Source organism: Pelodiscus sinensis, chromosome Z (assembly GCF_052426305.1).
Source record: "Pelodiscus sinensis isolate ZL-2025 chromosome Z, ASM5242630v1, whole genome shotgun sequence".
NCBI classification, from domain to species: Eukaryota; Metazoa; Chordata; order Testudines; family Trionychidae; genus Pelodiscus; species Pelodiscus sinensis.
Window position 1 is genome coordinate 36,377,837 of NC_143085.1, and position 14,955 is coordinate 36,392,791.

Genomic DNA, 14,955 nt, shown 5'->3' on the forward strand with positions numbered 1-14,955 from the left:
TCTAACGGGTTAAGCCTGGAGCAACCCACCAGCCTGTGGTGTGATGGGCTGCAGCCAAGGCAGGGGGAGCTGTTCTGGTCCTGGCTGTGGGCGATGGGGGCATATCTGGCCCCACCTTGTGCCCTGGCCCCATCGTGGCTGCGGGTGGGGGGAAAGGTTGGGCCTGCTGTGGCTGCAGGCAGAGTCCTACATGACAGACCAGTTAACTGGTTATTTTGTAAGCCGGCCGGTAAGCACCTGCTCACTGGGTCACTGGTTAACCTCTCATACCCCTACTGGGAGGGAGCAAAGGAGAAGCTGCTAGTTTTATTCTTGTTTGCACGGCTGTGTGTCTAAGAGATCACAAGTGCTGGAGCCTGATTGGAGAGGCACCTTTCCATGTGGGAGATAGTCCTGGAGGAAGCCAGTGGCAGTGCATCTGGCTAGCAGAGCTAGCTGTCACTAGACAATACCGTCACAGCAGGAGGGAACCTGGCCGGGCACTTCAAACCAAGCTGATAGGTGGTCCAGGAGCACCGTCAAATCCAAATGTATCCCTCTAAACTGGAAGCTTCTTTTAGTTACTCCAAATCTGTCTCTAAAATCAAACCTTCCTCAAACCCCAGGCTGACGAGTTCACTGAGAGTTTGTTCCTCTCTAGAGGACCCCACAGGCTCAGCCTCGTCTTGGTTTTGTTTTTAGCCTCTGGGGCAGCCTGAGGACAACCACGCCCAGCAGTTTGGGATAAAAGATGAGAACATCCTTGGAGGAGAAATGGCAAGTGATGGGCAACTGCTGCAGAACGGCCTGAACGGAGAGCAGCACGAAGGGGAAGTGGCAGCGGAAATTCCTCCGAAAAAGCCTCTTCCCTTCAAGAGAGGGGTGAAGAGGAGCAACGTCAAGAAAATCACCTCTCCCACCAGGGAGACAGCAGCAGCTGCCCCCAAACCAGAGGAGACAGTCCAGCCAGGTGAGTCCACGGCTGCCAAATCGCCTTGTCCTGAGCAGAGCCCAAAAGAACAAAGTCCAGGAGTGACTGCCCCAGTTCGTGCCCCAGTGATTGGAAAGGGATTTCAGCGCCAGCGTGAAGATCCTGCAAAGGAGGGAAGTGTGCTGAGGAGAAAACGTCCTGAAAGTTCAGAGAAAGAGAAGGCGGTAATGAAGAAGCAAGAGGCACCACAAATCAAAGCTGAAATCAAGAAGAAGCAGGGCGAGATCAAGGAGAAACCAATGGAAGTTAAGAAGGAACAAGAGGAAATCAAGGGGAAGACAGCACAAATCAGGGAGGAACCAGTGGAAATCTGGGCGGAACAAGGGGAGATCAAGGAGGAACAAAGGGAGATCAAGGAGGAACCAGTGGAAATCAAGGAGGAACAAGGGGAGATCAAGGAGGAACAAAGGGAGATCAAGGAGAAGCCTGTGGAAATCAAGGAGGAACCTGGAGAAATCAAGGAGCCAGGGGAAAGCACAGATTCAAACAAGGTGAATTTGTGCCCTGTCCATGTGTCTTGCATTTCAGCTAGATTATAGAGTCCTGCCCTATGGATTGAGAATAAAACTCCCTTTGGGTATGTCTACACTATAGTGTTATTTTGAAATATCTTATTTCGAAATAGTTAATTCGAAATAGCTTATTTCCAAATAACGCGTCTACACACAAAATGCATTTCGAAATAGCGTTTTGCTATTTTGAATTAGCGCATCCACACTGAATTGCATTTAATTGCATTTAAGGCTGGCCGGAACCAGGTCTAGCAGGGCATCAGGTCAGGAGTTTATTTGTATGGCTGCTGCCTGAGGCTATCTGAGGCTTGTGCTTAAAGAGATCCCCACCCTGGGCAGCCAGTTCTCAGCTTTCCCTGCTTGCTTGCCTACCTCGATGAGGGACAGCAAAGCATTTTGTCTCTGCGTGCTCTGGTTGCCCTCACTCGGGACACCACAGCACTCTGCAACACGGAGCCAGAGCTGCCCCTGGGCACTCTGGTGCTTCTCGTGGACCCGTTGCTGTGAGCCTGGCTGCACTTTCTGCAGGCTGCCATCTGGGAGGTCCATTGGGGGGCTGTCAGTATCCAGGAGGCCCTGCAGGAGAGCTTCCACCCTGAGGAGCACTAAGAGCCTCCCCGGTCTGCCCCACTGGGAGCTTGTGCTTCATTCTTCCCCCACATCATTCCACTTACCCTCCCAGCCCCCCTTCCTGATGTCAAATCAAATACACGTATTTTCATGAACACAAACTCTCTTTATTTAACAAAACTGGGGGGGGGGAGGAATGAAACTCTGGTGAGACTGGGGAAAGAGGCGGGAGAGGGGAGAAGAGAGGGTGAGAGAGGGGAGGGGGAAACCTGGGAGGAGGGAGCTGGAAGGGGGAAGCAAGGGGAAGAAGGGGGAGGGGAAGCTCAGGGCTCAGGGTTGGGGATCTCGCCAGACCAACTTGATTTTAATGCAAACCTGCTCCTGGGTTCCTGTGTGTCACCTTTGGTGGCCAGGCTGGCAGGTATCCTGCCATTGATGGCCGCGTTCCTCCATCTAGTGCGGAGATTATGGATGTTGGAGGCATCCCCCCCAAACCTAAGTAAGGTCCACCCTGATCTCCACCCTGGACCAGGAAGGCGCCCGCTTTCTCCAGCCCCTGTCAGGCTCTTGGGAGCTGGCAGACTGCTCCTGGGGAGCCGTGGAGGGCTGTCTGCCAGTGGCTTGCTGGCTCATGTTTTGGGGCCACTGGGTCAGGGGCAGTGACTGCTGGCTCTGGGCTGGCAGGCTTGGAGCTGGCACAGGCACTGTGGCCAGAGTCTGCCCCTTAATGGCTCCGGGGAGGGAGAGGAGTGTTCTTGTTTGAGGCTGGAGTGGCCTCCAGGGCACTCTGGGAAGGCTGGAGGCCCCCTATTTCGATATAAGTGTCTACACAGCACTTATTTTGAATTAGCTTTTTCGAATTTGGTGTTATTCCTCGTAGAATGAGGTTTACCAAATTTGAAATAAGGGCTCCGCTATTTCGAATTTATTTCAAAATAGCAGTTTGGCTGTGTAGACACTAGGAAAGTTAATTCGAAATAACAGCTGTTATTTTGAATTAACTTTGATGTGTAGACATACCCCTGGATACAGGAGGACTGAAATAACATACAAGCTTTTCAAGGCCCCAGATCCGAAGACACAGTGTGTTCTGTAGATTTAAAAGCCACGAGTTGCTTAGAACATACGCAGATGTTGAAATGTAGAAGAATATGTTCAATGTTTAAATTTCATGAATCGTGAGGGGGATGTAGCATGCATTATTTTCATTTGTCTGTACCCAGTTATAACATAATAGCAAGCGTTGCCACAGTATAAACCTCGGTGACTAAGTAACCTATCAAAGGGGGAAAAGCCCGATGGAATGCAAATGAAGAACTGATGCTAATCCCTGGTGCTGGGCAGCCAATAGTCATTGTCTTTGTGAGGTCAAAGACCCAAGACTTTAAGCAATCAGGTCCAGCCTGTCTCCTGCAGCTGGAGTCTGACTCTCCTTTCGTCCCCAGGTGCATGACGATGTATGGTATGAAACGGAGAAAGTTTGGCTTGTCCAGAAGGATGGATTTACACTTGGTAACTGCACTCTGCAATGCCTAAGCCACGTCGCTTGCTTTGCTTTTGTTTGGAAGAGAGATTGACCCTCCAGCTTTGGATGTACCCAGTAGTTGTGGGAGGGTGGGGGGCAGGGCGGGGGACGGTTCAGTGCCAGGGGCAGGCTCTGGCTAGGAGGGCTCCAACCAGCAGCCCTGCAAGAACCTGAGCTGCAGTCACAGGTTGCTCCATTTGGCTCTGCTCGGGGCAGGGTATGGGGGAGGGAGGGAAGAGGCACCATTGGTTGCCCCTGCCCTTGCAGCAAAATTTATCAGCTCCTGTTTTGCTGGAGGATAGAACAACACACAAAGCCTCCCTTCTCACTCCCCAGTATCCAGAGCATAGAGCAGCCACCTTTAAAGTGGCTAAGGGTCCACCACTGTGCCTAAGGGTCCCAGCATGGCAGCCACGGGCCAGATACTGTGGTTTAGTGGGACCTGCTAGCCTCCTCTTGCCCATCCCTGGGCTAGAAGCAGAGTACGAGCCAGCTGGGCCCTTTATTTGCAACCTGCTTGCTAGCTGGGGCTGAAGCTGCAGCTGGACTGCCACTGTTAGCCATGCTGGCTCGACTCGATGGGCAAACCTACCCATGCAGCCCTCAGACCTACCCCTTCATCTGCACGGGCCCTGGTGGGGCACACTGGAACTCCCCTACTTCCCAGTACTGGGGCGAGTCCAGAATCAGCACCTCCACGGTTCTCCGAACCAGGCCTGCCCCCTGCACAGGCCTGTGCAGCTACTACTGATGGCTGCCCCTTATTTAGGAAAGCGCTAGTCTTTGGGCTTCTCTTGCAGCCACCGTGCTGAAGCCAGATGTGGGCACCCCAGAGCTGCCCGCTGGGCGGCTGAGGATTCGCATCGATGCTGACAACACCGTCACTGAGGTGGATGAGGAGACGCTTCACCGGGTAAGTCCCCAGAAATCAACCCCCCACAGATCCTGCCTGGAAAAGCCCTTTCCCCCACCCCAGCTGGAAGTGGGCTCTGCCCCAAGGCAAATCTCACTGTGAGATGGGGGCAGCTCCTGGAGCTGTGCCAGCTTATGCGGATCTACGCCCCCTCCCCCATCCGATGTCCCGACAGCACTTCCTGTTTCATTTGCTGGAGATTCATGAGCTGCTGGGCCTTGTTGTGGCTGACTCTCCTTTGTGCCTGACTGCAGTGCTCGGAGCCTGTTGCACCGCTGGCTGCAGGTTGCATTAGCAAGGGTGGGAGTTACTCTCTGGCTGCCGTAGGGCACCTGACCTGCTCCAGCCCTCTCCCCTCCATTCATGGATCTACTCTGCAAGCCCCTGCCAGGCTCCACCATTATGGTTTTGGTTCTTGCTCCCAGTTCATAGCACGCAACCCTATTGAAACGTGAGCTGGAAAGGGGACAGCCCATTTTGGGTAGCAGTGTCCACAGACATCTTAATTTAGTGGCACCAAAGCTGATTTCTTCACTGCCCCAACGAGTCACATCTGGTGAGTGCTCCCCTCCTCCCATTCCATGGGGGGACACCAGGCACTCCGGAATGAGTTGGAGATGCGTTAGGTTTCCTAGGTTATTAGAGTTACCAGCGGCAGGAATGAAATGAGTGTCTCTAGCACAGCCAGGCCCTCCAGCGGCATCTCATGCGTGATTTTTTGTAGACTAACCCCTCCACGCTGGATTGCACAGAAGATCTTGCTGCACTGATTAGTCTGAACGAATCGAGTGTCATTCACACACTGCAGCACCGGTACTGGTCCCAGCTCTGCCACACGTACGCTGGGCCCAGCCTGGTTGCTGTCAAGCCCAGCTGGGCTGCTACTAGCTACTCAGGAAAGGTAAGTGATGGGCTGGCCTGTGAGATGTCTTGTTGTGAAACTGAGGCTATGGGATAGTGTGAAGTGGTAGATGGGTTCCTTGCCTTGGGTTTGGGGTAGCTGCAAATCAAACTCTAATCCCTCACCCTTGGATGTTCAGCTGGGGACACGTATTTCACTGGGAAGCAATTTTAGAAGAGCTTGAGAGGGTTTTATTTGGCTGGTTTAGAAAGATAATCTTCCAAACACCCCGGCGGCCTTTTCAAGGAGATTTCCTTGGATTCCAGCAGCGTCCAAAAGATGGTGCCACAGAACCATGCTAACAGCAGAAAGGGGCTGGAAAGCAGCACTCTGGAGCAGTGCACAGTTCAGAGCTGAGGAAGTAGGCACTCCTGTAGGGGCTGAAAACATGCACAGGATCCATTTTCTGAGCCACATGTTCACAAATCTGAGCCTCCTTACTCCATGTGGTGGGATCTGAACATGGGCCTTTCTGTGCAGCAGGTCAGAGCAAACCGAAGGGGTGGGGATGCCTCGTCTGGAACAACATCAAAGTGTATGAAACATCCAGGGGGGGAAGCTAAGTCCCATTCACATGAAAGTTCCAAATAAAAGTGGACCCGTTCCAAAGCAGAAGCTGTGAGAAATGGGCCTTTCTTTGTCACTTTTCACACCTTTGAATCAAGGGGGGATGGTTCTTATTAAAATTGCATGAGTGCACCATACCCAGAAGGGTGCGGGTTACATGTGCTTGCCTGAGTTCAGTGAGGAAGGAGCTGTTTTGCTAGGATCGCAAAGAAAGCAGCGTATCTTGGAACAGTGTGCACTCAAAACTGGAGAGGAAATGGTGACATTCTGCAAACCAGGAATTGAGTTTCCCAGAGTTCTAGGAAACTGGGCCATGGGGTGACACGAAAGGGCAGAGAAGGGAGGAATTTCATTAAAGGCAGAGCCGCTCATTAAGAGGTGGGCTCAGAAGTGCTCAGAGCTGCAGTGCCTGTGATCTGCAGGGAAGTGCGGAAAGGGCGGGCGGTGGGAAAGCCCAATGGGTTACAATGTGGAAACCTACAGGCTTGAAGTTAAAACTTTCCTGTGGGCGACACGATGTTCAGCCAGATGGTCAATGCAGCTCCCTCATGTGGCCTCTCTGTCTCCAGGTGTTTCGCGGGAAGCGAGATAGCATGCCCCCTCACATCTGCTCCCTGGCACAGAAAGCCTACTGGAGCCTGCTCATGCGTCGGCAGGACCAGGCTATTGTGCCCTTGGGGAGAAGTGGCGCTGGGAAAACAACCTGCTGCCAGAGCACTCTGGAATACCTGGTGGGTGCCGCCCGCAGCGTGGACAACAGAGTCTCAGGTATGGCCGCGTAGACTGCCAGCCGGTGGTTATGTCTGTGGCACATAGGGAGCCCACAGAAGGACCAAGGCTCTGCTGTGCCAGGCATTGAACAAACATAGACCAAAGAGACCGTCCCTGCCCCAAACAGCTTCCAAGCTAAGACCTAGAGACAAGTGGGGGAGACAGACAAATGGGTGGGGGAGAACAATGAGACATTACCCCCTGCACTTGTGCGCCCCTTCTGTCTGTCTGTCCGTCCACCTGTTGTCTCCTCTGATACTTAAATTGGCCATTTAGAGCAGGTGTGGGAAAACCTTTTGGATATTGACATTGTATGGAGGGCCAGGCAGAGTAGCTGGGCGTCCTCAAATGGCCAGGTGTAGCCCAGTCCTCGCCCCTCTGGCCCTTCTGGACCCCTGCTTCCTATCCACCTCTCCCCCATGATTCATGCCCCTTGGACTCTCCAAATCCAATCCAACCCCGCCCCCCACTTCCCATCCCCTGTCTCTTAACTGCCCCCCTCCCCCGTCCAGGATCCCATCTCCTATCCAACCCTCCTGCTCCATGATCTCTCTGGAACCCTACTTCCTGCTCCCTGACCACTCCCTGGGATCCTCTGCCTCCTATCCAATCCCCCTCCTTCCTGCCCCCTGACCCTGGAGCAGCCAGACTGTCACCATAGCAACTGCACTGCCCAGGCACTGGGGGAGCAGAGGCTACAGAGGGCAAGGGGGTAGAAGGGGAGGGGCTGGGGGCTAGCCTCCCATGCTTGCTGAACTGCCTGGGAGTTGGGCTGGCTCCTCCTGGCAAGGCCGTTCTGGCCCTGCTCCCTGAAGGGAGCTCAGGGACCAGACTGAAGGGTCCAACAGGCTGGAAGTGGCCCGTGGGCCATAGTTTCCATGCCTCTGACTTTGAGACTTGGTCTGAAATAAGATGGCGTTCAGTAAAGACAAGTGCAAAGTACTTCACTCAGGAAGGACGAATCGAAGGCCCTGTTACAAATGGGGACTGACCGGCTCGGGGGTAGTGCTGCAGAAAAGGCTCTGGGGGTCACAAACAAATAGGAGTCAGCAGTGGGGTGCAGCTGTGAAAAAGGCTGGAGTGGTGAGTGTAAGACAGGGGAAGTCATTGTCCTCCTGTCCTGGGCAGCGGGGAGCCCCCCACTGGAGCACTTTGTCCAGCTCTGGGAAAGAGATGGACGAATCGGGGAGACTTCAGAGGAGAGCAGAAAAAATGACCGCAGGTTACACACCCTGGCTTGTGAGGCAGGCTGGGTGAGGGGGACCAGAGAGCCGTCTGCACATGCTGAGGGCTGTTCTAAAGAGGCCTATGAGCAGTTATTTTCCCTGTCCACTGAAGGTGGGACAAGAAGCTATGGGGTTAGCTAGGAGAAAACACTTGGGAGCTAGAAGAGTAGCTAAGCTCCAGAATGGGCTTCCCCAGGAGGCTGTGGAATTCTCATCACTGGAGGTTTTTAAAGAACAGATGGGATGAACCCTTGTGAGGAATGGTCTATTTGCTCCGTCCTGCCACAGTGCTGGGGGTTTGACACGATAAACTCCAGAGGGCCCTTTCAGCCTGACACTTCTGTGTAAGCAGTTTGGGGCAGAGACCTCTCTTGGTCCTATGCTTGTACAGCGCCTAGCACAATGGGAGCCTGGTCTCTCACTGGGGCTGCTGGGGGCTACCATAATACAAGTAGTTATTACTACTATTAGTCTGGCACATCTTGCAAGCCATGGGCGCAGCATGCCCTGAGTGTGAGGGTGAACAGTTTTATGAATTGATTGAGGGGCTGATTAGATTTTTTTTAACAGCTGGACTCTAACGAGGTATATTTTCCATCTGGATAAAAGTGAGAGCCACTATCTGAATGGAATTTAATAAGCGTCACTCCTTTGTGTGGAGTGCGGGGAACAGTGAGTCATTAGTGTTAATACTGAGTTCTTCTTCTGGTCCACATTAGCCTTGTACTTTTACCAGTATTGCCCAGATGAGGGCCTAGATCAGCTGAACCAATCTCCAAGTTTATTACTTCAATAAGAACCACATGGGTCTGTAAGCACAAAAGTTTTGTTGACTTCAGGGCAGAAGGAAGGTCAAGGAAGGATATACAGGAGGGCAGGGAGGTAGCTTTGTGTGAGAGTTGAGGGGAACTCCTTCCATGTGTGCACAGAACTGATGACAGATAGGAATGAAAAGGGCTGGTCTGTCCACTCCAGTTATGTGAGTGGAATCCCTCAACCTCTGGGTCCTGATCCGTGCTAAGCCCTAGCAGGGAGTAGGCGTCCATGATTCTGATCCATGAGGCTTCCGTGCTGTTGACCATGAAGCCCGTTCAGCTGCAATGTAAACATTGGGGATGCATTTCTTTTACACAAAGGGGGAAGGGGAATTTATCCCATCTCTTTGTGTAACGTGTCTGTCTCAGGGGCAGTAGCGCTTTGGAATGATTTTAGAACTTCTGCCCTCACCCTGTCTCCAGAGAGTCTGGGTTTGTTAAGCTTTCCAGCATCTCTTCCTCGCCTTCTGTTCAGGCTGTTGTGGAGGGTGTGGACCAGAAGTGAGCACCAGTATTTGAAGGGGGCCCACTTCACAAATTTCAGAAGTGGTCGTGGGCCACCCGGGAAGGGGCGAGGCCTTGGGAGGAGGGGTCAGGGCCAGGAGGCTTCACGTGCTTCCCTACCCACCGACCCTGATTGGCCTGGGGCCAAGGCGTGCGTAAAGTCTTTGCCCCAACTTCCTGCCAGGCAGTCCCCTCTGGTGCCATAATCCCCGGTGGAGGGGAGGAAACTTTGCGCTCTTCCCCGTCACCAGGTCTCCATTGGCCTGGGGAGCGGGGAGTGGCAAAGCATCCACAGGCCAGACCAAACGGCTTGGCGGGCCGGATCCGGCCCACACAGTCTGTCTTGTCCAGTCTTGGAATACAGGGTCAGGGCGGGGGTTGTAACCTGGGTCAGGAGTGCAGTGCAGGAGGGGGTGCAGGGATTTGGGAAAGTGTCTCGGGGCTGGAGCAGGGGTGCAGAAAGTTTGGGTTACATGGGTAAGGGTTCAGGAGAGAGCCAGAGAAGGAGAGGTCGGGGTGCCAGAGGCAGGCTCTGGCTGGGAGACCTTACCTGGCTCCCAGCCAGCAGCCCGGCAGGTTCCTTAGCCAGGGTCCCTGCTTTCCAGCCCCTGTAAAAGCTCAGGGCAGCGGCAAGGACCATGTTTGCTTCTGCAAACACTGTGAGCCCGGGGGTTGAGGGGAGGGGCACATCACATGCTGCCTGTCCTGCAAAATGCAGCTGCTATTGGCTGGAAACTGGCCACTGGAACTTCCCGGTAGGTGGGGGGCAGAATGAGAAACCTCTGCCCCCTCCCCCAGGCTCTCAGCATTCAGAGAAGCACGTGGCCCCACAGAAGCCAGATTCACTGAGTGCCGAGCAGGGGGTGGGGCAGGCAGGGCACTGGCTGAGGCTCTCATGGACCAGATCTGGCAGCTTGGTGTGGACTGAGAGGTCCACATTTATGGGTGGTCTCTTGTCTACATGTACCTCATATTGTTTGATTGCTGGGGCAGGAGACCACAGCCTAGATGGTGCCCATAGATGACTTTTAAAAATTGAATAAATAAATAAAACATGTTGGCTGTGTCTACACTGGCCTCCCTTTCGGAAAAGGGATGCTAATGTAGCACTTTGGAATAGGCAAATCCACGGGGGATTTAAATATCCCCCACGGTATTTGCATTAACATGGCTGCCGCTTTTTTCCGGCTTGGAGATAAGCCGGAGAAAAGTGCCAGTCTAGACGTGATTCTTCGGAAAATAAAGCCTTTTCCGGAGGATCTCTTATTCCTAGAATTGGCTTTATTTTCCGGAGAATCACGTCTAGACTGGCACTTTTCTCCGGCTTATCTCCAAGCCGGAAAAAAGCGGCAGCCATGTTAATGCAAATACCGCGGGGGATATTTAAATCCCCCGTGGATTTGAATATTCCAAAGTGCTACATTAGCATCCCTTTTCCGACAGGGGGGCCAGTGTAGACACAGCCGTTATGATCGAAGCTTATGCAAGGTAAACTCCAAATGACCTTGCTTGCAGAAACGAAGGCCCCACAGGATAAACACAATTGTTAGAGGGCTTTTCCCTTCTCCCTCCCATTTCCTTGGTCCTTCTCACATGAACAGAACACAGCAATACTTGAAGTCCAGAGATCTAAACAATTTGTTGTTTATTGGGGTTAGCTTCCAGCAAGCATGAATCCAATTTCCTTTCCTCATTCCCTTGTTTTTCCTTGTTATTCCCCCACTCGCTTCCTGTTTGTCCGTAATAGAGAGAGCAATATTTTCAACTATACCTTAACCAATACTTCTACTGAAAATTAATTAATCAATCCTAACATACTGTAACATGATTATCTAATCAATTATATCCCACCCCCTTCATTTGTTTACATCCAGCAAAATTAATAATACAGGAGACAGAGACAATCAAACAGACAGAATGGCACAAATAAACAATAGAGAGATAGGGAGTGGATCCTTGCCAGACAGAAAACTTTCAACCTACATTTCTAGGATCTTCCCTTTATCTGTAGGAGGTGGGGGGGGGGGGGGGGGAACCTTTTTTGGGCTGGGGGCTGCTGGCCCACAGAAAAATCCATCAGGGGCCGTGCATGAAGTGAGAAGCAAAAAACAGACAAACCCTGACTGATGTGGCCCCCGATAGGAAGAAGAAAGACTCTCTTCACACTCCCCTCACACACCAGAAGCCAGGGAAGCCTGGGCTAGTAAGCTTTATGTGCTCCAGTCCTGCAGTAGAGGGGCTGGAGCATCAGGATGGGCTCTCTAGTGCTGGGGGGTAGAGCCCTGAGCCTCGGGGGCTGGTTTCAGGCAAGATGGGGACCATATCCGGCTCCTGGGCCTTAAGTTTCCCCCTCTGATGTAGGCCATATATAACAGCCCCAAGTGTGCTTTATTTCAAGACGAATGCTAAATGCCTTAGCTTAAGAACAAAGCCTCAGCTGGACTTCTATAGGTAGGCTGGAATATCTACCACCTAACAGCTACATGACACTGAGCTGGCCCCTCCACTGTGACATCACAGCCTCCCCTGCTAAGAGTTTCTATGCTGTGTGGACCCATTGGCACAGAGCTGTGACTTGGAGGAGGGTCTGATTCCCAGTGAAGAGCATGAATGCAATGGGGCTAGCAGCAGCCACGTGTAGCTGTCACACCAGGGCTCGGGGTGAGTATGCAGTTGTTGCATCAACATGCGGAACCCAGCCTGGAACCTCTGGAGCTTAGTGCATGAGCCTCTACAACACTTGAGCTAGAAATCCTGCTGCCTCTCAGCTAAGGCTGTAGAGAGCTCATTAAGTCTCTCTTTCTCTGAGCGGTCTCGGTACCACCTCCATGGGACAGTGCACCAGCAGCTGTGTGGGTTGCACATGGGTCTGTTGCAGCCAGGCACAGAGCTTGTTTCAAACCGGACTGTGTTGATTTCTACAGTGGAGAAGATTCAGGCCATGTTCACCATCCTCAAAGCCTTTGGGACGGTCACCACAGGCCACAACAGCACCTCCACTCGCTTCTCCATGGCCATGTCCCTGGATTTCAATGCCACTGGCCGAATTACAGCTGCTCACCTCCAGGTAACCCTGCACTGCCCCTCCACTGGTCCCAGGTCAAGCACCGCACAGGACCAGCCTCTTCCATTGGCAAGGTGGGAGCGCTCCCATGGCCAAAGGAGACCCAGGCGGAGGGGAGAGGAGTGACCTGCCCAAGTCCACTGGAGCCACGGTTAGAAGCCAAGTCCCTGCTTTGGGTCCAATACCCAGGGCCAGGTGGTGCCGACGGAGTGTTGCCAGAACCGGTTAACAGGCCAGAAAGTGTTTGTTTGCCTTGTCCTGCAGAATATAGCAGGGGCACTCAGCCATAATTCACCCAGATCAAAGTCCAGGCTCATTTACAGTCTTGGTGATGGTCCTGGGATGCAAAGGAAGGATCATGTGAGTGTGGTCACTAGTGTTTCCAACAGCATCCAGGGTGTGTAAAGCCCAATTTCCATTGAAAGTCCCTTACAAACCGTTGAAAGTTTTACCCCTCCCTTTATGCCTTGGGTTAACCCTCCTCTCAGCTACACCAGTTACTCCACAGCGGTGCCAGGCGGGTGTAACCCAAAGAAAAGTTTGGTCTCTCAAATGATCCATTTTTAAATGCCTTAATTGTTTGTCCTAAAACAAAATATGTAAAAAATCCGGGTGGCATCATCCGATCTAAGGGTATGTCTACACTACCCCGCTAGTTCGAACTAGCAGGGTAATGTAGGCATACCGCACTTGCTAATGAAGCCCGGGATTTGAATTTCCCGGGTTTCATTTGCATAAGCGGGGAGCCGCCATTTTAAAATCCCCGCTCCTTCGAACCCCGTGTAGCGCGGCTACACGGGGCTCGAACTAGGTAGTTCGGACTAGGGTCCTATTCCGAACTACCGTTACTCCTCGTGAAACGAGGTGTACCGGTAGTTCGGAATAGGCACCCTAGTCCGAACTACCTAGTTCGAGCCCCGTGTAGCCGCGCTACACGGGGTTCGAAGCAGCGGGGATTTAAAAATGGCGGCTCCCCGCTTATGCTAATGAAGCCCGGGAAATTCAAATCCCGGGCTTCATTAGCAAGTGCGGTATGCATACATTACCCTCCTAATTCGAACTAGGAGGGTAGTGTAGACATACCCTTAGTCTGGGGTTTGGCTCACTCCTCAACTACTGTGTTATGCCCGATGATGGGCGTTTGGAGTAAGCAGCCCATCCCGGCACAATGTATGGTGGCCATGTGGCAATTCCCAGCCAGTCTCGGTTTCATAGTCTCTGGGCTTGGCCGGCCCTGTGTGGGGACCTCAGGCTGGGGAGAGGGAGCTGACTTTCTTTCTTCCCTCTGCCAGACAATGCTGCTGGAAAGGGTTCGTGTCGCACAACAGCCGGAAGGAGAGAGCAACTTCAATGTCTTTTCTCAGATGCTGGCAGGCCTGGACATGGCTCACAGGTATAGCTGGGCATTGGGGAGCCATGTGTGGAGGACTAAATCCAGTCAGTCTGTGCGCAATAGCTTTCTGCCATGCACTCCAGGCTAGATGCTATGGGTTTGGGGCCACAGGAAATGATGCACCAGCACTTATGGGATGGAGTGAGGGAGTGTGACATATTAATACCTGCCCTCCTCAGGACACGGGTTCATGGAGACTGCCCCAGGGACAAAAGGGACCAGCCTCAGCAAGGTCATCGTGTGCAGCTAGGGAGACTGAGGCTTGAGGGTTGGGTAAGCTCTCAGAGAGGCTTCCCAGGTAGGGTGTGGAGCAATGTTCCCGCTTATTGTTTCCATCCATGCGTGAAATACATTTTGTTCTGTGCTCTGAAGCATGTGCAAATGTGCACCACCAGTAGAAATGCACGCTGCTGGCTGTGGGTGCTCTGCTAATCAGCTGGGCGGCACCTGAATCTCTCTTGGGTGGCTGCCCAAGTGCTCCACTTACAAGAGCATTGGTACGGAGTTCCTGTCACTGCAGGTTTTTACAAACAGGTTGAACAAACCCCTGTTCCAGGGATGGCCTGGGTGCTGCTTTGGATGCTTTCTGGCAGGCATTAGTCAACCTGCCAGGTGCCTCCTTGTAGGTGTGAGAGAGACATTGCCAGAGAGAACCTAGACTGGGATCCTGTTAGGGCTGAGGTACAAGAAGCATAGGGGGGAATAGCTCAGACTAACCAGCAGGGCCCACTCCCCACCATGACTACCCTGGCAGTGAATCTCAATGCAGAGAGAAACTTCTTTCCCATGATGGGTCAGAGGCGAGTTTGTGCAGCTCTCTCTTATTGTCCAGCAGCAGCTCTGTCCTCCCAACCCTGCAAGGGCATTAGATCCACCGGACCCAGAGCCATTCCTCAGAGAATGCAGGATCGTCCTTCCACGGCTGTGGGAGAGTGTGTCAGACTCATGTACCCATCATACATCGCAGGCTTGGGGATTATATACAAAAGTGGTGATCTTGCTGTATAAGGTTGCACAGGCAAATAGCAGGTCAAGCGAGGACCTTCACAGCATAGGTTTGTTTACACTCTTCTAGCTAATTTTGTGTACAACACTGATTACACTCAGGGAATGGTTCTGAGATATAAGCTTATAAAAAAGGCTACAGACCACAACATTTCAGTGCCCTCTGTCATTTGGGTCATCTGTTGCAGAGAAGCAGTAATGTCTGTAGATATAACCTCA

General features: G+C 52.5%; 1 protein-coding gene across 5 annotated transcripts in view; it reads left to right on the plus strand.

Annotated features, from left to right (window-relative positions):
* The window catches only part of MYO18B (myosin XVIIIB), a 248,737-nt gene that overhangs the window by 13,417 nt on the left and 220,365 nt on the right, over positions 1-14,955 (plus strand). For all 5 annotated transcript variants that reach the window (XM_075898877.2, XM_075898879.2, XM_075898880.2 and 2 more), the window contains 7 exons: positions 682-1,461; positions 3,498-3,564; positions 4,378-4,490; positions 5,215-5,391; positions 6,528-6,726; positions 12,199-12,341; positions 13,631-13,731. In XM_075898877.2, coding sequence (XP_075754992.2) covers positions 682-1,461; positions 3,498-3,564; positions 4,378-4,490; positions 5,215-5,391; positions 6,528-6,726; positions 12,199-12,341; positions 13,631-13,731 — 1,580 coding nt within the window. The remainder of the gene's footprint in view (positions 1-681; positions 1,462-3,497; positions 3,565-4,377; positions 4,491-5,214; positions 5,392-6,527; positions 6,727-12,198; positions 12,342-13,630; positions 13,732-14,955) is intronic.